Here is a 26,351-nt window from a genome sequence, read left to right as displayed (position 1 = left end):
GTTGAGCTGTGTTGGGCATTGTTGTATGTGAACTCTGCTGTCAATAAATAGTCCACCCTGCCATCCTGGAGATGGGAAAAGAAGCAGCGAAGAAACTGCTCCAGAGTCTGGTTTGGTCTCTCAGTCTGACCGTTAGACCTAGGCTGAAAGGCAGAGGAATTGATTCATGGTAGTTCCCAGGGCCGTGCAGAAGTGTTTCCTGAAAAATTAAATCACCTGTTACACCCGTTACCCCCATTTCCTTCCTTTCCTTCTGTACCCCCTCAAATCTATAAATACAGAATTTATACAAAAAAAAAATAAAATCACCAAAAATTCTTAAAAAATATGTTTGACACAAAAATAAAATTTATATAATAGGTAATTTTCTGATGACACATTTCCTTTAAATACTGATAGCTCACCTTGCAATGTAAAATGTATTAATAGATGTGTATATAGAGAACTAAATAATGTTATTATGATGGATAAAATTCTGTTATCAACCGGAGGACATTAGTTCTGCCGATTCATTGAGTGATCCTAATTGTAGTATCATAGCTGAGATTTATATATATTACAGTATGTTTCTCAGATATTGATAATTTGCTTTATGATGCATTACCCCTGATAAGTAATATTATAAAATCTGTCCCTTCTCATCTCCGTATGCTTTATATTAACGCTAAATGCTTGTGCACTCATATCTGGCTTTATTTTACCCTGAAGCTACAATATATTAATACTACTTAATTTAATTTACAGTATCATTTCAGTTTGGCAAATTCATCCGAGTTTTATCACTTTTTCAAATGGAGATAAAATGCTCCTGTGCAGTCATCTTTTAAACTACTTGCAATTGCAAACATACCGTAGCGTAGACTAACGTAAATGCTTATAAATGGGGCTGAATTATAGATTATTTAAATAAGGCATAAATAAAGTAGGCAAGTGCAATATCTATCTATCTACCTATCTCATATCTATCTATCTATCTATCTATCTATCTATCTATCTATCTATCTATCTATCCATCCATCTCATATCTATCTCTCTATCTCTCTATCTCCTATCTATCTCTCTATCTATCTCATATCTATCTATCTATCTATCTATCTATCTATCTATCTATCTATCTATCTATCTATCTATCCATCTCATATCTATCTCTCTATCTCTCTATCTCCTATCTATCTCTCTATCTCTCTATCTATCTCATATCTATCAATCTCATATCTATCTATCTATCTATCTATCTATCTATCTATCTATCTCTCTATCTCCTATCTATCTCTCTATCTCTCTATCTATCTCATATCTATCTATCTCCTATCTATCTATCTATCTATCTATCTATCTATATCTATATACTATCTATATCTATCTATCTATCTCATATCTATCTATCTATCTATCTATCTATCTATCTATCTCCTATCTATCTATTTATCTCCTATCTATCTATTTATCTCCTATCTATCTATCTATCTATCTATCTATCTATCTATCTATCTATCTATCTCTCTCTCTATCTATCTATTTATCTCCTATCTATTTATCTCCTATCTATCTATCTATCTATCTATCTATCTATCTATCTATCTATCTATCTATCTATCTCCCATCTATCTATCTAATATCTATCTATCTCCTATCTATCTATCTCCTATCTATCTATCTATCTATCTATCTATCTATCTATCTATCTATCTATCTATCTATCTATCTATCTATCTATCTATCAATCTCATATCTATCTATGCCAACAGAGCTATTTAGCATGATATTTAGAGCCAGTTATATACAGCCACTTTGCAGAAATAGGTGATTTCAGTAAAGTTAAATACAGTGACTTGCAGGTGGCATCTTCTCTGGTAGGAATCTTTCTCTTTCATTTTCTTTTCCCACCAGTCCAGATCGCTATGCCATCTTCACTGCAGAGTTTACTGCTGAGGCATTTTTGGCCCCTCACTTCTTCAACCATTGACAATGCAAATAAATTGTATTCCGAAAGATTGATTGCGACTACCCTGTTTGTCCTCAAACTAATACTCCTATGAGAGTATGTAAATTTCTGGATGGAAAAGTTTTTCCGCATTGCCACCTATACTAAGGTGTATTTCCTATACGTCAGTGTTCAACCTTTCAACAAGCCTTGACAACATGACTATATTGTTGTCATGACATTTCTGCCACAGTTTATACGCTTAAATACAAGAACTCTCCCCAAAAGATGGAGAAATGATTGTGTTTTTTAAAATTCATTTCCCTTCACTTAGAACTCCTTTAGTTTTTCAGTACATTGTAGGGTACATGAAATAGCACTATTGAAAAATACAACTCGTCCCGCAAAAAACACACCGTCTGACAGTTACATTGACAGAAAAATAAGAGTTATGATATTTTTGAAAGTGGACAGAAGAAACCAAAAATTGAAAAAAACGACCATGTCCTAGAGGTGTTAATCAAAAACAAAGGTGTTAGGATGCAGAAAAGCGTCTGAGACTGCTCCACATGGCCCCTGCCCTTTACAGATTGCTACGCATGGGTAGTGTTCAGCGATTATTGAAATACTTGGATCGGGAGTGACCGAACCGATTAAAAAAAATAATTGTGAAATGAGATTCCCAATTTTGATTTCCATTAAAATCAATGGGAATATTATCAGGCTTTTTTATTTTGACCTTCAAAATGTCCTTTGAACAGTGGAGGTGGTGATGGTAACCTGGTGCTTAGCACTGCTGCCTTGCAGTGATGGGGCCCCAAGTTTATATCCCTTTCAGGGTCAGATTTGAACCTAGAGTTTCAGCACTGCAAGGCAGCAGTGCTAAGCCAACACACTGGCTCCAAGCCGAAAGCTACAATTTTGGCAAAATTTGTTTAAAGGGGTTGTCCCGCGCCGAAACGGGTTTTTTTTTTTTTCAACCCCCCCCCCCCGTTCGGCGCGAGACAACCCCGATGCAGGGAAGTAAAGAAAGTTTACCGGAGCGCTTACCTGAATCCCCGCGCTCCGGTGACTTCAATACTTACCGCTGAAGATGGCCGCCGGGATCCTCTGTCTTCGTGGACCGCAGCTCTTCTGTGCGGTCCACTGCCGATTCCAGCCTCCTGATTGGCTGGAATCGGCACGTGACGGGGCGGAGCTACACGGAGCCGCTCTCTGGCACGAGCGGCTCCATAGAAGACTGCTGAAGACCCGGAATGCGCAAGCGCGGCTAATTTGGCCATCGGAGGCCAAAAATTAGTCGGCACCATGGAGACGAGGACGCCAGCAACGGAGCAGGTAAGTAAAAAACTTTTTATAACTTCTGTATGGCTCATAATTAATGCACAATGTATATTACAAAGTGCATTATTATGGCCATACAGAAGTGTATAGACCCACTTGCTGCCTCGGGACAACCCCTTTAAGAAGGCTTAGCAAAAATCAGCCTGTTTTTACCGTCCTGTTGATCACAACAAGCAACCCTACTCAAGGCCTCCAGTTATCTAAAAAATAGGCTTTTGCAGCCTCAAAACACATTGCTGTTATCTAATAAAAAACATTTTGCATCTGAATTTTTTGGATTCTTGGTGGTTCCATAAAAGTGTTGCACCTAGTCTGGGTTTTCCTTTATTTGCACCCTTTTCAGCATGCTTACAGCTCACTCCCGGACACTCGTTTTCTGACATTTTGCCCAGGTGTCTACCGTAATGGAAGCCTACGAAATTGCGGTTGCAGCTGTCGCTCTAATCATGTCCAGAAAACAGAATAAACCTTCGTAACCCAAAAATGTATTGCAATAATCTGCTAGTATGGTTGTATTTTTTAATTATTTTATGAGATTCCTTATTACGGTAAGTTGTGTTACAGAAGCCAATGGCAGACGATCCGCTCATAATTTCTGGACTACATGCTGTAGCTGAATCTTTATTACATTTCTCCTCACTTCTCCTCTTTCCTAGTTTATAGAAAATTATAATTTTATTCGCAATCTGGGAGCTAAAAAAAAGGCTTCTGTTCTGCCGGTCGTGTCTGCTACTTGTTAATAAATGTGTGGAAGAGAAATGATCGTGGAGAGCGCTTGTAGATTGATATTAAGTAGGTACATGTTGTACTGACACATATTTACATTGATTGTCATCGGAGTAATAAGATGTACCATACTGTTCCATAAAAGTTTAATATAATGTATCTACAACAGTTAACCAAGCAGGTACATTGGGCCTCAGAGACAAAAAGCCATTTTTGCCCACAGCAACCTATTAGAGTTTGGTTTTTATTCCCCAAAGTCAACTAGAAGTCAGATTACGTCCTCCATCTTGCCCGATCAGATATGTGATCTAACAGTTTAGATTTAAAGGAGTTGTCTCTCGATTAACTATTAGATTTCTCTGTTCGATCATGCAAAATATAGCCATTCTCAAAAAGAACTACTTTTTAAGAAATGCTCTCATGGCTGATCCATACTCGTTATGACGCCCCCTGCTGTTCTTTTTTTTCTCTCTTAGAATGTCCACCATTGATTCTATTGGTCGGTACCGTTTCAGCAGTCACTCCACCGTCCTTGTACAAGAGGATTCGGGCTGTTGGACTGAATAAGGGTTCACTCACATTGACAGTTGTATACTTTTTTGTGGTCACAGATCTAGCTCAGATATTTGCTAATTAGAGATGAGTGAACGTACTCTTTTCTGGTGTTTTTGCACTCAAGCACCGCTTTTTCCCAGTAACTGACTACTCGGACGAAAAGATTCGGGGGGCACCGGGGGTGAGCGAGGGGTTGTAGAGGGGAGTGGGGAGAGAGAGAGCTCTCCCCTGTTCCCCACTGCTACCCCCCGCTCCACCACGCCGCCTCCTGAATCTTTTCGTCCGAGTAGTCAGTTACTGGGAAAAAGCGGTGCTTGAGTGCAAAAACACCAGAAACGAGTACGTTCGCTCATCTCTAATGCTAATCTTTTATGAGACTTATTAGAGTCTCATCTGCACTCTGTGCATTTCTAACTAATGCCTGGTCTGGTACTGATGTTAGTCCTTTAGGCGATCTCTGTTATATTTAGCATCTGTTCTATCTATCGACACGTTTCCACAGCTATTTTTACTGTTTCATCAGGATAGTTGCACATTCACAAACACACATAGCCAAGATGGAAGTCTCATGTGGTTTCAGACATATACCGATGCCCAACCTCTGGGTATGATAACCCAGAATGAACTGACAGACCTGACCAAATCTGCAGTTCGAGGTCAGCTGCATCATTGACTCTTGTTGAGTCAGGAACTCGCTGCAGTATCTGGTGCATTATCGGGGGTACGGTCCTGAGGAGGGGATGTGGGTTCCAGCGGCTGAGGTCAATGCAGACTGTTTGGCCAGGAATTTTCATATATGGAATCTTGGTAAACCAGGACCTAAGGGTCCAGAGGCCCCTCCTCAGAGGGGAGGTACTATTGTGGCTTGTCGGTCAATACAACATCGTGGCATTGTGGTTTCAACACAGGCAAAGACCTGTTGCCTTGTTAAGCAGGACAAGGGTTATTGTACCATGTGCAGAGTCTGCTGGTGCTGTCTGCCTTTGCTGCATGGATACATGCTGGATTAGTCATGCCTGGGAGTAGGGTGGAGGTGTGGTTTTCTATTCACTCTGACAGTTTTCAGATGCAGTGTGGCTATATATTCTCACCCCTCCTGGTGTTCAGTGCTGCTTTTTCAGATCTCTAGAGGAAAGGCTGGTGTCTCCTGTTCCTCTAGCCTGGGTGAATTGCTACATTTTCAGATAATACAAATGTATAGGAATCAGAGTAGCGCCCCTACGTGCATATAATCAGGATAAATGGATAGAAAATATGGTGGACTTACCCTGGTACTCGGTGAAGTCACATGAGGGTGACTCCCACCGGTACCTCCAAGTCCAAGAGAGCCTGTAAGAATGGACGCTCTTTGTCCCAATCCTAAAAGGAGAGCTGCTCGGGTCTTTGTGTCCCCCCTTGGCCGGGGGACCCAATGGTATAATGTCCAAAGGAAAAAAAAGAAAAATGATCCAAGCGCTTCCCAGGATAAAAGGTGGATCCACACGATGGATATTCAGTTATAAAATTTTATAACTGAATATCCATCGAGTGGATCCACCTTTTATCCCGGGAAGCGCTTGGTACATTTTCAAATAAGTGCTGTTTGCTTGCTATCAGTTGTATTTTGGTTTCCATTATTATTGTTACTTTGTGGTGTCAGTTCATCTCTCCAGGGGTTCCTATAGGGACTATCAGGGCCCAGAAAGAAGACCTTGGGGTCACCTTTATCGAGGCGATGACCCTGCTTTAGGCAGGGACCCGTCACCTCTCTGCTAGTTTAGGGCCAGGCCGCCTCTCTCATGGAGTGGTTCTACCCTCCCACATAGCATAGTGTGCAGTTATCTTCTACCCTGTGTACATTTCCTGTTGCCATGCAGGGTCTTACAGCTGGGTTACATACTTCAGTTGTGGCGTGCACTGTTCTTCAGTGCAATAGTCTTTCAGCTACTATAATGGTAATCATCACCCAGTGTCCGTGCTTAGCAAGGTATTCATGTGCTGCACGTACGTGACAGTTACATTTTTTCTTTAGTAGGTTCTCAGCATTGATTAGTTATTGCATTTTTTAAGAGCTTGAATGAATGAAAAAGCATTTTGGCTGTTTTTTATCTTTTTTTTTGGTAATGTTTGCCCTGCAGGGATAATAAGTGTTTTCAATTTATCTTACAGGCAATTACACGTGGCGTATTAAGATATTTTTCAAACAAAAAAGTGAAAAGTTAAAAAAAAAATGTTTTCTGTGAATTTTTAAAATATTTTTTTTTTTCACCATTTCTTGTTCCTGTGGGGCACTTGGACCTATGATCTTATAATATCTCTCAGCAGTACATTTACACGGGAAGCTATGTCTAACCAGAAGGCCACTTGTTAGACCTTTGGTTGCATGGCTAACTTTTGGCCCTCCACAATGAAAATGCAAGTGCTCCCTCCCTCTGTTAATTCCGTGCATGCCATGATCAAGATTGATTGTGGTATGTAATAGAATAAAGGGGTTGGCCAAATTGCCAAATTGTAGTTTCTGGGTAAAACTCATTCACCATGCAGAAACAGAACAAATAGACATATATTCACTTCTCGCCGGTCCTGCTGTGTCCCATGCACTGCTTGGTCCTCCGCGCCTGTATTAGTTAACAAGCTGCAGTCCCGCCCCATTTACGGGACGTCACAGGTGCTGCAGCCAGTAAAAGAGCTCGGCGACTGAGGGCTGAGCTCTGTCATTGGCTGCAGCACCTATGATGTCCCGAAAACAGACTGGGGCAGCCTGACTGGGGAAAACTACAACTTGGACAACCCCGTTAACAGCAGGGCTTGATGTTCTTGCTGATCCTTGCTATTGCTGCGGGACACCCATTACCATGTCACAGATGGTTCCTACTTCGGAGCTGAGCCTGTGCCATCCACATGCCGTAAATGTACTGCATTCCGTATTAACCCCTCCACTTCCATTATGCTTATGTATGTGACAGGAAGGGCTTAAAGAAGTTTTGCAAAACTTTGAAAAAAGCTTGCAAAGTGTAGAAAATAAGATGAAAAAAAACTAAAACTATACAGTACTCTTTAAATGTCTCTCTCCAGTCCTGGAAGCTCTTGCAGCATTTGCTTGCTGTTCATCAGTTATCTATTGGCTGCAGACAACTTCTAACCTCAGTATTCTCATGTTGTCCATAACAGTATCACTGCTGAAGCCTCTGATTGGCTGCAACAGTAACGTGAATGATGGATGGCACGTAACCGCTGCAGGAGCTTCTGGGACCAGAGCTATGGGGACCGGAGAGGATGCGACGTGGCTACAGAATATTTAATAGGAGTGTTCTGGATACTTTTTTATCTTGTTCCATCCATAGCCCTGTAGCAGGTTTTTAAAAGTCCCTAGAAAACCCTTTAAACACAGTTTCAACCTTGCATTAGCATTCTACAGTCGTGCCAATGAAGAAGCGTAAATCACATAGTAGTGCCAGCACAATGATATCCACACAGAGCTACCCAAAACATTGCCATACAAAATGACCCATAAAAAGTCATCTCCCTTTACAAAGTCAAAGAATTAAAGGAGTTTTCTGCGATGTCATCAATATCTGATAGGTAGTGGTCTACCACTTGGGAACCTCACTGATCAGCCAGCATCTGTGCCCAGTATAGCAGCTCAGTCCCATTCACTTGAATGGGACTGAGCTGCTCTTAGGCCATGTGACTAATGAATGTGACATCACAACCCTGAGAAGAGGCCACAACACTCATACACGCATCAGACAGGATAGTTCATCAATACTCCCGGAAAAAAAACCTTTGCATGATTAAACTGTATCTGTCTGCAGCCACCACTAGGGGGAGCTCAGGATATAGAAATGTATACATCTACTTTTGAACTGAATGGAGGCTGTAACAAATTCTATGAAGTTAGCTCCCCCTAGTGTTGGCTACGCCCCTGTGCAAAACAATAATTTGTTATAGCATTTTGATTTCCTCTGGTTTTGTTCATTTCTACATATAGTAGGATTATTGCAACTACAGCAATTGCGAAGGCGGAATCAAAGTTACTTTTAATGACTTTTTATTCTTTATCAGCAAAGGTCAACAAAGAAGCAGCACTAGGAGATTACATTCATGGGTAATTGTAATAGCTGAAATACATTCATTGTAGGACTCTTAACCTAGCAAGCAATTCTATATTGCAATGAAATAATAGCGCAGTGACACAGTGCTATAATTACCGTCAGAAAAATAGCAGAAAAGGCTATTACATAGAAAACACTTTCTGTGAATGCACCATTGTGAAGTTAATCATATTTCCCTCATTTAATGAGAGCGGCTTGATGAACTTACTTAAAAATACATTTAGTTTGTGAGCCGTGAAAATGAAAACAAGATAGGTAAATGGCGCATGCAGCCATAATGACTCTGCGTATTACATATGAGCAATATAGGTGTATAAAGGTAAAAAAGTTAAAGAGCTAGTTCTGGAGGCCTCCTGAGAACCTGCCATGACTGGACAATCTAGTTTGCACAACCGGAGGTGATAAGTTTTGGATACAACAGCGGAGTAAAACTGGTGACATGTAATACAGGTCTTTTCGGAATAAATAAAGATAACAGTACTGAATATAGCAAGCTATAGAGAATAACATGGATAAGATCACAAGAACTGCTCAAACTGGACCAGTCCCTCAAGTGGAACACCTGCCTTGAAAAGGGTGACCCCACTAAGGAAGAGAGATCAGTCCTAGGCTACCTTACAGCAATTACACTAAACACTAGCCATCAGATACTAAGTAAACCCAAAGTACTGAGCTAACTAAATCACTAATACTGAACACTTGGATAACTGAGGACTCCACTAAAGATTGCTCTGGCACAGCATGAGCAATACACACACTGTATAACCAGCAACCTCTATTCAGAGGAGTTGGACTAAATAGCACAAGAAGCACCTCATTGACTGGCTGAACTGACAATTATCCTAGCCAGCGCAATAGAAAGCCAAATTAATAAAGTTACTGGATGGCTGACTTAGCTATCAATCATCTCAGCCAACCCAGCAGCTAAACAGCAGAATGGATGATTAACCCTCGATTGCCAAGGCTAAGGTGACATTACATCAGTGTATAGGAAGGTCAGCAGATTTAAAAGTTGCATCATTTTTAACCGAAGTTCACTCTTACAATGTATATATCCACATAACTATATCAGGGGAACACTTTGGTGAGACAAGGCACTATAAACCGCCATAATAACCAATCACTGTCCCTGTAGCACTCCATATTCATAGCCGTACTTCGTATTATATTCTCAAAGGTCCACAGCATGACAACATTGCGGCCTCAATGCACCATAGGAGCTAGATTATATCACGAACTTTGGAGTCCCGTGTCACTGCGGACTCAATGCACCGTAGTTGAGAACACTTCTTTTACAGGTGCATTACACCACGACTCAAAGTGCCTTGTTCTCTGGTTACAGTTATGTTCTATCTTCACATGACATCACTTCGCACACAATGTTTTGTATAACATTTCTTATTCTACTGCTGAACATGACACTGCATTGTCACATTTTCCCGTATCACAGTCCCTGGGGACATATACCTTCAGTCGCATCAGTCCATCATAGTTCCTATAATGTGCACACTTTTGTCTCAGGTCCGTAGTGCTGTTGTCTATTTCGGGACCAATTCTGAGTGGGAAGGAAGCCTCCCTCATCTTCAACACTGCTTGTCCACCTTGTCTCTGCTTCCCTCACTCTCCTATGTGCTACTGCTCAACGTGTCCTCTTCCAATGCAGCTGTAATCACTAATATGGCCAAGATATAGAATCGTCGAATTCGAAGGAACCTCTAGGGTCATAGGACATGGTTTGCAGCCTGCTCACCATCCTGGTAGCTCTTCTCTGAACTTGCTCCTATTTATCCATGTCTTTTTTAAATTGGGGGGCCCAGAACTAGACACAGTATTCCAGATGAGGTGTGGCTAAGGAAGAGTAGAGGGAGATAATGACCTCACGTGATCTAGACGCTATGCTTCTCTTAATACATTCCAGAATTGTTTTTGCCTATTTTGCTGCTGCATCACATTGTTGACTCATGTTTAGTCTATGATCTATTAGTATACCCAAGTCTTTTTCACATGTGCTGCTGCTGCGTAGCCCAAGTCCTCCCATTCTGTATGTGCTTATTTCATTTTTCCTGCCCGGATGTAGGACTTTGCATTTCTGCTAGTTAAATACCATTCTGTTAAGCTTAATTTAGACGGGACGAATGTTGGGCAAATGATGCCCGACACTCGTCCCTGTGTGTCGTTGCTCCTGTGCTGTTGCATGGGAGCTAGAAGTGCTGGCTCGCTCACAGAGCGGCCAGCAGTGGGGCGGGGAGGCTGCAGGAGATTTCACTCTTTGCGCTCCCCCATCCCTCTCCATTGACTTAAAATAGTGGACGGCTGCTATTTACAGTGAGTGATCAGCTCATCGTTTATGTTGCATAAATGATGGACAATGAGCAGATCGCTGATCGCTCAGTGTAAATAGCAGCCATTCAGTATTGAACGGCCACTATGTTAAGTCAATGGAGAGGGGTGCGGGAGTGAGAGGAGAGAAATCTCCTACAGCCTCCACGCTGTGAGCCAGCGATACTAGCACCCATGCATCAGCACGGTAGCGAGTATGTGCAGGAACAAGTGTCAGGCATTGTTTGCCCGACATTCGTCCCATCTAAATAGAGCTTTAGTCGCCACCCATTGTTCAAGCTTGTCTAGATCTTTTTGAATCCTCTCTCTTCTCTAGTGGTAGCTATCACTCAGTGCTTTGTGTTGTCGGCAAATTTGATCAGTTTTTCCTCAATTCCCTACTATAGATCATTTATTAAAAAATTGAACATCCCTTTACGTCCTGCCTTAGATAAAATACTGATGAGATATATCTGATTTGTGGAGGTCTAGTCACTGGGACCTGCACCCAGGTTACAGCTCCATTTTTTGTTTTAAACAATGCCACATTGGATTAGGCTCTGGAATAGGAATAGTAGCAAGTCAACAAAATAGTATCAATGGAATTTCCAAAAAGGTAACTCTGTTCTTCTTTACCATTTCTTGGCTCTGACCTTTCTACATACTGATGGGGGCAAGCAGTTTCCATTGTCAGACATTGATGGCATATCTGTCTAATTCAGGATTGTTGTACATTATATTTTCTTTTCTTTCTGTTTCATATTCTACCTTTATTACTTATGTATGTAATTAATACACTTAATTTAAGAATATGATAGAAAATAATATAGGGAAAAATTAAGCACATGAATAAGAGCTTCCATTATACTTTATAAAATATACTAATCCACAGGAAACTAAAAGGGCTGTACCATAATTAACTCTTACCACCTATCCATGGGATAGGTGATAAAAGTCTGATCTTTGGTGTCTCACTGGTCAGAACCCCACTGATCCCAAGAACAGAGGTCCCATGTCCCCATCTTCTTGTCACTGTAGAGTAATTTCACCTACCCACAGTGATGTCAGATTGAATGGGTCGATGGTCACGCATGCTTGGCCACCACTCCATTCATTTCAATGGGGCTAAAAAAATAGACGAGCGCTTGCACTCAGCTACCTCCAGCCATCCCATTGGAAATGAATGGCACAGCACTGCACATGCATGGTCATCGCTCCATTCAATCACTGCAAATGAAAGAAGTGAGCTTGTAGTGAGGAGAAAAGAGCTACAGGGGACTCCATTTCTCAGGATTGGTGGGGGTCTTATCTATTTTGGAGTTCGTGGTGAGACTTAAGGACCATGAAGAGGCATTTTTTGGGCAACTACTCTGTAGGGATAGTAGACATCGGCCCTTCTGCATCTCACTCTGCCTTAAGCCAGATTTGTATTGCAAATTCTGCGATTGGCTTTCTCATGGGTGTTTCACGATAAAATGAAGGCATTGGATGGCATATAGTTTAAATTTTTCCTTCCGCGGTCATATGCAATACAGATAAGTGTCGTATGCAAGCTCAGCAGACAGGCTAACAGCCGAAATCTATTGTGGGCCTTCCACATGCGGAATCCAACCTGGTCATGTGAGTCTGGCCTTAAACTATCATTGGTGGATCATATTGTATGAAGAAGTGCGCAGCATCTGGGAGTTTATACTGCTCTGGGGACCCATGTCAGACTATAAATGACACACTATGCACTCTCACATTTCAGTGCCTTTTTAACAGCAATACCATCCACTCCACTTATCTGTAAGGAGTTGTAGTACTTGGGCGTTATATATATATAGTGGATTATTTGTGCTATATGTCTATCTTCTATATATTGAGCCTCTTTTAATAGTTATTTAAATAAGTGTTTTTTAAAGATTGTATCCATATACAGGGTTATTTTGTAGATATTGCCTCCTTTGTATATTATTTACTTGCAGCCTCTTAGTCATAATGTTGAGCAAAAATAGTGTGGTACTGTGGTAACCAGAAATATCTATAATGTTAAATACTCGATAGAAAATACAAAAGTATTATAGAGTTGACACCTGCATAGGCTAACTAGAAAAATAAATAAATAAATATATATATATATATGCCAAGATCTTGACGTAATGGCCTAGTAGCCTTAAAAAGATTGTATATGTGTATATATATATATATATATATATATATATATAAAAATATATATATATATATATATATTGTGAGGGATTAGCGTTAGGATAGCTAGCAACCTGGGCATCCACGGCCAGAGACAGTGACACACGGGATAAAGTTCTTTAGTCCAGGCTTCGCCTGGGTTTATTTCAGCACAAATAAAGCAAAATCAGACCTTAACTCCAGGCCAACATAAATTAACACCTGCTCATCTGAGCACTAACTGTACATAGACCGGCCCTGACTACTCACTGCAAAAAACACAGCTTGCTGCGCACAGCCAGTCTGGTCCTCAGACCTGCAGAGGTCTCAGCACACTCTCTCCAAGACCTGCAGGCCCAGGCTTTATAAGGCCTGGTACCAGCCTCACCTGGTATGTGGGAGTGGTCATCCCACCCTTCGCTTTGACCACTCCAGGAAAAGCCGGCCTGGACTATGTGGCTTGGAGCCACTACATCAACTACAATGTGTCAGTAACTTAGTGTTACTGACACCATACTGCCGGCTTCCTCCACCGAGCCCAGGCTGCTCGGTGGCACGTATCTGCCCAGGTGCTCCCTAAAGCCTCATAAGAGAGCATCGTGGGAGACACCTATCTGCCCTCAACAACTTTGCCGGTCACTGTCTCACTATATATATATATATATATATATATATATATATATATATATATATATATATATTTATTTATTTATATAGAAATAGTTATATATACAAGCTATACAGATATATATGATTCCAGAAAACGGCCATTACTTACTGAGTAAGGAGTGCATATAGATGCATCCTCTCACCATGCAGGTAGCTGACTACCAAATGAGGGAGCTAATTACACCTGTGCAGGACACCAATGAGACAGCCACTCACACTGCCACTTGATAATGAGGGGGGTGGCTGCTTGGCGTATACTCCCACACATAGTGGATACAGGGTGCCAGACCATTCTGATATATGTAGTGCACCATGCAGACCAGCAACCTATTAATGACGCCATGATAATTCGGGGGGTTGCCCAGCATTTCCATCAGTGAACCACATTGGTACTGCCACCCTGGGCTCCCCCTGGAGTCTTAAAGTGAAATCACGTTAAAACGCCATGGTTTCTGACGCCCCTTTTTGTAAATGCATGTGTGAGAACGGCCTGAGTCACACAAACTTAAAGACGTGCTAAAAACCATGTAAGTATTTTGGCTATATGACTAATACTTTTGTTTCTATAAAACGCTGAAAGTCTCTATTTTTTATAGTAAACCGGTATTGCTCATGTGTTGCCATAGTTTGGAAGTTGAGTGCCCTTGTGCATTGAGAACAGACATGCTTTATGATAGACTAACCTTGTGCAATATGAAGAGGTTGGGGGGGGGGGGGGAGTGACCAGCGATGTCCTTTTGCATGGAGGGCTGTCACAATGCATAATGTGTATACTCTGATGAATGCTTAATACAAGACAGGCCATGTGGAGGGTCAGAGACGGGGCTTTTATGTAATAGCACTAGATAAAATTAGGCTAGGGCTACATGGTGACATACTGTCCCTCCAACTATACCAGAGGCATTGGTGAACTAGTTTGTCTCAACACATTGCAGCCACATTGCTTCTCAACCCTTTTTAGATGAATGTGACACAACCCTTTGCACCATGTCTGGATGTTGCTTGTGACACCACTACATCCCATGTCACCGTTTTCAGTAGCTCTGGCCTGATACAAAGCTGTGACAAAGAAAAAGGCAATTGTACATAAATGCAGTCCTAAGCTCTCGCTCATGACCTGAAGGTTGCAGGTTCAATCCCCGATTGGGTCAGATAGCTGACTCAAGGTTGACTCAGCCTTCAATCCTCCTGAGTGATGAAAGTTAAGACCATGATATTTGTATCGCTCACTTTCGCCTATTTGAATGATACTTGTTCCGTCTATCCCCACCCTTAGGCCTCATGTCCACGGGGAAAATCAGGCCCGCTACGGATTCTCCATGTAGAATCTGCAGCGGGTCCCTCCTGCCCCGCGGACATGAGGGCTGAAAATAGGAATAAATAAGAATAAACTCACCTCCCACCCGCTCCGTTTCTTCTCTTCGCTGCGGCGTCATCTTCTCTCGTCGCGGCCGGATCTTCTTTCTTCGGCTCGGCGGATGTACATGATGACGTCGGTGACGTGCCCCGCGCATGCGCCGGGCCGAAGCAAAATGATCCGGCCGCGACTGAGAGAAGATGGCACCGCGGCGAAGAGAAGAACCGGAGCGTGTGAGTAAAATCAGATTTTTGTGTCCCGCGGATCCGGACGGCTTCCATAGGCTTCAATAGAAGCCCGCGGGAGCCGTCCCCGCGGGAGACCCACATGAAAATGGAGCATGGTCCAGATTTTTTCATGCTCCATTTTTTTAAAATCACTTTTATTGACGATCCGCGGGTATTTATCTACCCGCGGGTGGTCAATGCATCCCTATGGGGTGCGGATCCGCGGGCAGGAGAAGAGTTAAAATCCGCTGCAGATTTTAATTCTTATTTTGCCCGTGGACATGAGCCCTTAATGTCAATCAGCACTTCTTTGCTTTTGTTTTACATGTCGTGAGAATCACCACTAGTGGGAGGAATGATCTGTAGTACGGCGGTTCACCCCCATAGCCCGGCTGTACATCTCCTTGATTACACAGCCGATAAAATGTTTGCTAAAAATCAACAATCAGCCAAGGAATCAGCGTTCACTCGTTTGTTGGCTGATTGTTCGCATTTTCACATAGTCCAATTGTTGGATGGACAAACGTTCGGTGGCATATTCGTGCCCGATAATCGGGCCATCTGAGGGTATGTTCTCACATAGAGGAAATGTTACGGATTTTCTTCCTCTGCAAAATCCACAGCATTTCCGCATCAGAAACATAGTCAAAATCCACACCATTGATGTGGATTTTGACTCGAAATGAGCTGTGGATCTGTAGCTGGCTTTCAGCTTACCCCCCTTCTCACCTAGCAATCAGCAGCCCCTTACCGCAGCACATGGAGCAGCGCTCACTTAGGCACACATCCCTCGCCCGGCACTGTTACTAAGCGCTGCAGCCACCAGTCAGCTGATGTGGAAGTGGGTGCATCACCTGGCCGGTGGTATTTAGTTGCCGGTCGAGAGATGTGAGGGCTGCTCTGTACGCTGTAATAAAGGGCAATCAGCACTTGCAGGGTGAGGGGAATGGCAAGCCGAAATCAGCTATGAATCCGCAGTTGATTTGGCGTCAAAATCTGCATCAATGGTGCAGATTTTGACTGTTTTTGATGCGGAAATGTAGATTTTGTGATGCAATTTTCCGCTGCGGAGAATCTGCAACATTTCTACTATGTGTGAATGTACCTTAAAGGGGTCTTTAGCGATAAGCAGTGTTGTGGTGGTCCCATTAAGCCAAACAATAGGAACACTAAGACCAGCAAAGTTTGTGCAACCCTTCCGTCCAACCCAGGGGCGTAACTATAGAGGATGCAGGGGATGCGGTTGCACCTGGGCCCAAGAGCCTTAGGGGGCCCATAAGGCCTCTCTTCTCCATATAGGAAGTCCAGTACTATGAATAAAGCATTATAGTTGGGGGCCCCGTTCCAGGTTTTGCATTGGGGCCCAGGAGCTTCAAGTTACGCCTCTGGTCCAACCCTCTTCAGATCTTGAGACTCCGACAGCTTGATTTTGCCAGAAGATTCACCAAGTGTATGCTGCTGTGCGGGAAATGTAGTATTACAGGGCAGCCATCAGATGAATGGCTGTCCATTATATTATAGAGACAGCTTGCGGGCGCTAGAGACGACAGGTGCAAGCAGGCCAGGGGGTTGAGCTGTTTAGTGTCCCGGCTTTTTTTTAAGAGGTTCACGTACTTAGATGAGTTATTTACTGCATTAGATTATTACTTACTCCATTATTTACTGCTTTGTTTTACAGGTGGAAATTTACTTTTAACCTTTATATATTTACATATGGAGTCCGGTATCTGAAAAAGGTAAGGAGGACGTGTTTTTTTTAATATCCAGGCTATAACATGGTTATTAATGTTGAACACTAAAGGTATTGGACCACAAACAACATTTATCACCTATGCACAGGATTAGTGATAAATGTATGATTGCTGCAGATCCAGTTGTTGGGACCCTTTATGAGAAAGGGGGTTTCTCTTGCAACAGCATTCTGTCCTCTCTTGTGTTAACATATTTACACAGTTTTGTATCATTTTAAAATATGGATATTTTACGGCACAATCCTTCCACCAGGTCATCAATAAATATACTAAAAGCCTCTCTCCCCTCCCTGGTAGTATATGTGTGGCCAAGACTCCCCCACCCCCCCCCCCCCCCCCCACTATCCCATTATATGTGCTCAAACCTCTCACTCCCTAGAGAGACATTTCAGCTTATTGTTGCATTTCTTTTTGAGTAAGTCTTTGGACAACCAGCTTGCACATGCCGTCCCCTGAGTGGGCACACTCCTCTCTGCATGGCAGCAAGTGAGGCAGCAGAATAAGGAGGTGGGCGAGTGCTGTGGGCAGGGCTTTCCTGCGTTGCTTTCTTTCATTCCACTTTCTATAGAGTTTATAGCCAGCAACTAATTAATCCCGAATGTGGCTAATTCTGACTTGCTAGCCAGGAGCGTTGTAGCACCTCTGTCAAGTTCTCATGGTGCCCCAAGGTACTGTTTTAGACACCTCATTAGCTGTTTTAGACACTTTGCTGTTTCTTCTTACTACAGTAATAGTCCTGTTGGTACCAGCGCTCTACCTGTGGATCGTAATCCTTTTTATAATTATGTCTAGTGTGAATATCCAGGAGAGCTTGGTTCATTAACGTATAAATACCTCATGTTATTAGCACATGAACGCATACATAGACTGATAAATGTATGAATACCTTATACTTGAAGTGATGTTTCATGTATTAATGATAAGGTTTACATTGGGAATTAAGGCAATAAATGGTTTGTCTGAAATGAGAAAAAATGGCTGCTGTTTCTTTTTTCAAGAATGGCGCTACTCTTGTTTATTTTTTTCATGCTTAGTACTAAATTCACGAGAATGGTGCTACATTGTAATACCAGACACAGTGTAATTGTGTAATATTACACAATCACTTTAACCCCTTAACACCTGCATCATTTGGAGGTTGAACAGCAGGTGTAAGCAGAGACCGGTCTCTGAGATAGGAATAAACTGTTCACACTTAACCCTTTCCAATCCACTGTCTGACCTCTGAAGACATTATGATTTAAGGCTGTACAGCTCCGATGTTGGAAGACGTCCGTCGGGGGTTCTCTTACTGTATATTGCAAGACCCTCTGCTGTCAGAGCCTATCCAATGTGTCACCTCATGCAGTACTGGCTTTAGCCAGCATATAGCGCCGTTGTATAACAGCAGAAAAAGAGTAAGACCCCCTAGGAAAACCAGAATACAAATTGGATTGCAAAGGGTTAAGATCTTGAAAACAACAAAGTTGGAACTACAGCTTCAAAGTAGTTGACCAACACCATTTTTTGAGCTTGTAAGTGTACTGCCTTCATTTGCCTTTTTGTGTACAGGAGAGCGCTCTCCAAACTGTGTGGGGCACCCGAGCTAATATGAGAGACTGTATTGTGAAACTCCAAATATTGAGGGGACAGCGCTAACAATGATAAAAACAAACTGATCAAATAAAGCTAATAGTGTCCTGATAGAGCAGATGTGTACTGTTTAGTTGTTATACCGTTTTTTTTCCCAAAAATGAGACCTACCCCAAAAATAAGCTGTAGCATGCTTTTTCAGGATTTTCAGGGCAGCTTGAAAAAGAAGCCCTACCGTGAAAATAAGCCACATTTATAGTTCTTTAAAAAGTCAATAGGAATGTATTTGGTGCATGAAAAGGGCAGTTAAAAACGCGATTGCTGCATTTTATAGTGCTTTTCATGCAGGTCAGCCAAGTCACTCACCCAGCAGTCTCGGTCCAGGTCCTTCAAGCTGTTCTCCAGAACCCCGGCATGGTTTCCGCAGTCCTGGCCGCCAACACAGGATAACTTCCTGGTTACGAGATTCATAAATTCAGCCTTAGCAAAGCAATGACTGTGATTGACTGAGCTAGGGCACTCAAAGAGCCAATCAATGCAGCGCATGAAGAACAAATCACAGCCATCACTTGATGGAGGCGGGATTTATGAATCCTGTAACCAAGAAATGATCCTGTGCGGGCGACCGAGGACTGCAGGAACCAGGCAGGGGTTCTGGAGAGCAGCGGGAAGGACCTGAACCCTAAGTAAAATAAGGCATCCCCTAAAAATAAGCCCTAGCACCTCTTTTTGGGCAAAAATTAATATAAGACCCAGTCTTTTTTGGGGAGGAAACTCGGTAATGACTAGAGGATAGTGTATGTCCATGAGTCCATACTTTGATTGTGATGACCATCACAGGTTTGATAACTCCGTGTTAGGTCTCATGTCAACGGGTGGATCGAATTCCGCATGTGGGCTCCCACAGTGGAATCAGACCCTGCCTGCGGCCGAGGACCCTGTGTACCTGTGCCTGTCTTTTTTTTTTCTGTACTGCGGATGTGTGTGGTAGTGCTGGCCGGCGCACATGCGCAGTACAGTATTTTCTTTAATCTTCTGCTATTCCCGCAGGATCTGCGGCCCATCCATTGTCTTCAATGGGAGCCATCTGCATGGAATCTGCACTAAAATAGAGCATGCGGAATCCGGAAAACAAATTTGCATGCGTAAATTGAAGTACGGATGCCCATGCTTCCCTATGTTCGGCTTGAACTGTGGATCTTCCATGCATCAAATCCACCCGTGGACATGAGGCCTTAAATGGCACTGGTTATACCCTGTCAAGATCTTATTGTTCTGAGTCTATTTTCCACTAAACAAGAAATACTGCAAACTATGTCTTTGTGCCTGCGGTTTTTCTGTTGTATTCCGAGCCTCTACACAACACCATGGTCACGCTACAGGTTCACCGGCCAAATTCCCTTTAATGGACCAAGGAAAATATGAGCACTTGCCAGACATTACTACATCTCTCCGTAAGTTTGGACCAGTGAAATCCAACGGGCCTGATCCATGTATCAGGGGACTACCGGGCAGACCACACAGGCATTACATAGTTGGCTGATCCCACTGAACTCTACTACACTGGACAGTGTGGCGGGAATAGAGATTCACAGTTGGTCTCCCAAATCCTCCATAACTTTTTAATTCTATTCTTTCCATCTCACTCATTTTTGGAGGGAACATTGCTTGTCACTGGGGTTTAATGTAGATTTGCTTTTGGGTAATGACCCCATTGTGTATTTAAATATTGGAATAAAGTGGTTGAGAACTGCTGCAAACTGTGCATTGTAATAAGCTGTTTATCCACTTTATTGGTCTTTCTCGAGATATAAAAAGTTGCCTAGCAACTATTTCTCTCCTAAGATTTTGAAAGGATTGGAATATACAAAAATACTTTGTCAATGCAAAAGCTTTGCATTCTTCTCTATCGAACACATACACATCATGGCAGCATCACTGTTTGTGCTGACTAAAAAAAATCAATGCTCGCCATAACGGGAGCTACCGGAGTGCTTCACTTAGGGACTGGTTTTCTTTTATTTCCTTTTCCCCCCGAAGTGTTCAGCTGCTTATTTCTGTGCTATGGAATTAATTTATCTCTGTTATACCGTCTGCTACCACTCCGCGGGGAACGGCTGTAGGCAAAGAACCGATTAGCCATTTCTTTGTGCTTTACATTTTCTATTAGAGGTGAAGTTCTTTATCTGAAATAAATGTAAATTCTTTATTATACCTCTTATACAGCCATTTGTTACGTCACCTCATGATCTTGTATATGTACTTGGGAATATTCATTTGACCTTCACAAATGTCAAGGGTCAATAGAAAATGGCCAGAAAACCAGAGGGCTAAAAAAAAGGTTGTCAAGCTTTCGAAAAAAAAATGTAGCGCAGCAAAGCCAGAGTGTCACGGAGAGTAAGTCGGGGTTCTGGCTGATGAGAGTCTTGTAGATTAGGTGAAACTTCAATTTTGTGAGGAGTCATAGCTGGGCCATTGCAGGGCGTGAGAGTGTTCAACCCTACGCGGGGGAGTAACTAGTGGAATGGAAGAAATTGGCGGGCTGGGGCCTCTAAAGTGACCTGTGCATTTTAGCCTCGAGGAACTAATAGAATTAATAGACTGAGGATACTTTACATGGCCCAAAAATTGTTCAAATGAGGGATTTTGACTGATCGTTGCCCGTTATAAATTTGGAACCCGCCAGTGAGAAATTGCTGATTAGTCTCTAATAGAGATGAGCGAGCACGCTCGGATAAAGCAGTTACTCGAGCGAGCATCGCTCTTCTCAAGTAACTGCTTACTGATCCAAGCAGACTCGGGGGCGGAGGTGAGCGGGGGCCGGTAGGGGGTAGCGGGGGGGAGAGTGAGAGATCTCTTTCTCTCTCCCCCATGCTACCTCCCGCCTTCCCCCTCTCCCTGACCCTGCTCGGACCAGTAAGCAGTTACTCGAGAAGAGCGATGCTCGCTCGAGTAACTGCTTTATCCGAGCGTCCTAGCTCATCTCTTGTCTCTAATCACTTTGTTTCAGCTCAGTGAAATCAAACAACTAGTGAGCAGCTTCTTGTTCAGTATAAACAGGCAGTTGTACATCTTTGAGCAACTGCCTGTTCACAGTAAATGGAGGTGGGTGGTCGGAAGAGGTCTTTGGCATGCTTCGTCTCCATTTACTAAATGACTATCACTCCTGTGTGGAAGCATAGGAGCGATAGTTGTTGGGATGACTGTTGGGTGCTTGAGCACCCAACAGTCTTCCAATCTGAAGGTGCTCTAAGGGAAAGTGTGATGAATGGAAAGCTCTTGAGAGATTGGCCAATTGATTTGAGACTATCCCTCCTTTTAGTGTTACATAATACATTACAAGTTGCAGCTTATTTGAGTCGAGTTAAGGTAATCTATGTGGAGTTTGTGCTGTTATAAGCTGGACGGAGTCAAGTGCTGTTATAAGTGTCCTACTGTATTTCTGCTCTTGGAAGGTAAAGGTTAATGGTACTTTAAGTGGCGATACCCTTTTAGTAACAAGGACTTGGACTGAGACCATGTGACCTCTGGGTGGTCTGAGACAGTACTCCTGTTATGCAGAAAGTTGAGCAATGTGCACACTTGTGGTTGTGAATAGAATCTGTAAAAGATAGCCTAGTAGTCATGAGGTCCCATGGAAGTACTGGGCAGCTTTATACAATGTAATTGGTGCAACCAAGAGAAACACCTACAGCGTCATCCTTTAAGGATGGAGTGCTACGTTTCTGGCATAGACCACCAGGGACTACTATGCTGTTTGCTTATTGCAGCCGCTGCCATTCAAATAGCACAGCCATGCTGAGCCACACCTCGTTATCTCAGTAGCACTGCTACATCTGTAAGTGGCGCAGGCTGTGGCAGGGGGTAGCCCCCTCAGGACCCACAGCAGCACTGTAGGAGAGGTGGAAGCCAGCAGTAACTTGAGTTGTAACCCCCCAGTAGAGGAATGCCGAAAGGTGAACAACTATCGTGTCACTCAGTGTGAACTGCAACCATCAAGCTTATTGTGACTCTCCATGTGTTTGCAACAATGAAGGGTTTTGCCAGTTTTGTGAAGGAAATAAAGCATCTATTCAACTGTTACATTCTGCGGTCATTCTTAAGGCTCCTTCACATGGGCATACAATTGCACATGCCTCAGTGCAACATATTTGCGCTATGAATGAGAAAGATTTGCGCATGTATTGGTGCATGTTAATGTACTTTTTGCTCACACAGGGCACGTGTTTTTGCCCACAGGACACTGCTACACCCCCAGAATTAAATAGCTGTTTAGTCTAAAGAGGTCCAGATGTGTTCTTTTCCCCACGGCTTTGCGCTGTATTTCCGCATACCATTGCATATTGCGTGCGCATTTGTGCAGCCTCTATAGACGTCTATGAACACAAATGTGCCAAAAGATTAAGCAGGTTCTATTTTTTTGCATACGAGACAGATGTGTGCGCAAAAAAAGGAAATGTGAATGAACCCATTGAAGTCAATGGGTTCTATTCCCTATGTATTGCACATGCAATTTTTTCGTGCGCAAAATGTATACACATGCGTCTGCGTGAAGGAGCCCGTAAATGGGAACTTCACAGGTACCGAGCTCGTTACAACACACAAACAATAGAAAAAAAAAGCAAATCAGAACATGGTAAAACATTTCATTATGCAAAGAGTTAGATTTGTTTGCTACGACCATGATGCCCCTTTAAGCAGAAGTATTTTCCAGGGGTTTGCATCGCCTTACAAAGTATATATGCTTCTCCTTGAGGTTTTTCTGTCCGACAAATTGTGCATTTTCATCTGGAATGATGTAACCTTGGCAACATGTGCGAAAATAGCTGAAAGATCAAGTTGACGTAGGATCCAGACATCTATTGGTGCACACACACTTTCTGATTTTGTGATCTTGGATTTTTAGAAACTCTTGATTTTAGTCCTGTTCAGGCATACTTTCACAGTTTGGAGCCTCCGGCACAGATCCAGCGTAGAACCCCAGACACAATAGCACAGCATGCTGCACTGTGTAGTCCAGGAAAATGCCAGACAGCAAAACAGAAGTGGAACAGACCCAATTATAGTCAGTGGGACCTATACAGTTTCATCATATTTGGCATCCATTCGGGCACAAATTCTGTTTCCCCGATCCCACAACAGAGCAAGAAAAATGATAATCTACTGTAGAATAAGTGAAATGTATCTGATTGCTGGTAAAACCACCAATCACTTTGGAGCCCCCATTGCTAGTTACCTGAACAACCACTGTGAGCCATGTGAATGGAGCACCAGTGTGCATGCTCAACCATCATTCCATTCAAACTCCTCCAGGTAAGCAGGAGCAATGGACTCCGGACCCCAATTCTATTAATCTGGGGTTTCCTAGCAGTAGGTTTCTCAGCAATCAAACATATCAGGATAGGTGATAAATGTATGAGACTCATGTGGTACAGAGTGCTAAGGCAGCAGAAATGCAGTCCTAAGCTCTCGCTCATGACCTGAAGGTTGAGAGTTTAATGCTGACTCAGCCTTCCATTCTTCCGAGAGTGCTGTGTAGTACTTAAACTGGATATAGAGAAACAGAGATGGCCAAACTGCTTCTCTAACTAGCTGATGCACACTGGGCATTAGTATAGATTGATAGTGTAAGTCACTACATCCCCATCTGACGGGCCAACACTGATCATCAAACCAAGTGTAGTGCCTTGGACTAATGATATATACTAGTCAGAGAAGCTGGTGCAACCATCTTTGTTTGTCCAGGCCCAGAAGCGTTGCTTTTATTTCCCTGGTGATGACCCTACAAAGGGTTACTAACTGCTATAGACTTTAGTAGCGTTCCAGCACATAGAGACAATGCAGAAGATTTTTAGGTGGCTTGAAATGGAAGATAAATGAAATGTGAATGGTAAAAGAAGAAAGGTTCTCACCCGGGTGGGTTGTGTAAGCGATACAACCTGCTACAAGGCTCGCAAGCTGCAGCCTGCTCCAGATGGACGGGCAATGATGCCTGCATGGAAACACTCAAGGATGAAGGAATCCAGAGGAATATCGGCGCACTGAACCAAGGCAAAGAGGCAGGACCGGTTTGGTAAGCTTCATTAAGGAAGGCCTACGCGTTTCGGTAATGGCCACCAGTGGAAGGTAGCGATTGTTAGCGATACACGTAGCCAGTCCTTAGTAATGCTTATCAAAGTGGTCCTACTTCTCTGCGCCGATATTCCTCATAATTCCTTCTTCTTTGAATCTCTTTATAGGGAATCACATGATTTGTTTTACTAATTAAATCCAGATTATGAGAAATATTATTTTTTTCTAATCTGTTTTTATTTTCTAATCATAGATTTTTTAATTTTTCTTTTTTGTACATGATTATGGGATATTGCCTGAGCTGATGGTCACAGCATTCAGAGATTGGCTTTACAGCTGCCATGTGGACCATATGATACAACAGCAGAAAATTACTAATTGACTCCCATGGCAGACTTTAGTGGACATGCTCTGTGACCTGTGCAGGGAGGGGAGGGGATAAACTGTGACCATCCTGTTACCTGTCAATGTAATCCTGCCTGTGATGATAATGAGTAATTAGATGACTGCTGAAAAGTGATATCTAAAGACAGGAAGTCTCAGGCAATTATTTAGTGGTCATAGTGAAGATTGCAAGATATCATGATTTTAAAAAAACTTGCATTTTTTCAAATAGTGACATAAGGATGTTTTAAGAATTTTTTTAACATAAAAACTTGAATAGGTCACTGGGAGAACTAGAACCTCTGTTTAAGAAATAATTTGTATGTATATAGGTTATTAAAGTAGTTCTCAAAGAGCCATACATACCTAGAAAACGAAATAAGAAGCTTTGCTATCCCTGTATCTGTCAGTAAACTAGAATCACACATGCAGTTTTTGGTGGGTTTTTACACCATCTTGAAAGGGAACATGTCATCAACTATAAGCACCATAAACTAAGAAGGCTGTGCACAGACTCTCCCATAAAGATTAATGAGAATGGGCGCATACAACTCTCTCAAAAGAGTGAAGCTTGATATGCTGACTTTGGCATTTGACAACACAGGAACAGGAGACTAAGCAAGTGTCTAACAGCTCCATATTACTTATAACACCGAGTTTATGGTGCTTATAGCTGATGACAGGTTCCCTTTAAAGTGCACCTAACTTTTCAGATGACTTTTCAGAATAAGCTGCCATATATGTACATGAGGTATAACACTATTTCTGGCCATTATATGATTTACATACTGCACTTATCACCATTTATCCTTTCTGCGGTCTGTATATCTTATTTTCAGTTCTCTCAGAACTAGTTGGAGAAGTCTATTGTTATGATGTGTTCTATGCACTCTGCACATAGAACTGCAGATTCTGCTCTCTGTAACACATACAGATATAACAACATCATGTAGGACAGTGTACTGAGTAGGACGGCCCATAGAGATATGGCACAAAATAAAGGGGCAGCTATACAGCAAGACACCCTCCCAATTTGTTACATCTGCTAATAGTAATGTTAGGGTAACGTTTTAGCTTTAAATTCCAACTGCAAGATGGTACTCAAAACTGATGTATATTATGAGAAATGGCACTTAAGATTTCCAATTACACAAGCTACAGCATTAATATTAACTATTTGCTTTTACA

General features: G+C 42.4%; 1 protein-coding gene across 2 annotated transcripts in view; it reads left to right on the top strand.

Moving 5' to 3' along the window:
* CERS6 (ceramide synthase 6) overlaps positions 1–26,351 on the top strand; it is a 235,849-nt gene that overhangs the window by 93,061 nt on the left and 116,437 nt on the right. For both annotated transcript variants that reach the window (XM_066577411.1, XM_066577410.1), the window contains exon 4: positions 17,063–17,120. In XM_066577411.1, coding sequence (XP_066433508.1) covers positions 17,063–17,120 — 58 coding nt within the window. The remainder of the gene's footprint in view (positions 1–17,062; positions 17,121–26,351) is intronic.

The sequence above is a fragment of the Eleutherodactylus coqui genome, chromosome 8, assembly GCF_035609145.1.
Source record: "Eleutherodactylus coqui strain aEleCoq1 chromosome 8, aEleCoq1.hap1, whole genome shotgun sequence".
Lineage (NCBI taxonomy): Eukaryota > Metazoa > Chordata > Amphibia > Anura > Eleutherodactylidae > Eleutherodactylus > Eleutherodactylus coqui.
The sequence above is the reverse complement of the archived record's forward strand: the minus strand, read 5'-3'. Positions and strand labels throughout refer to the sequence as shown.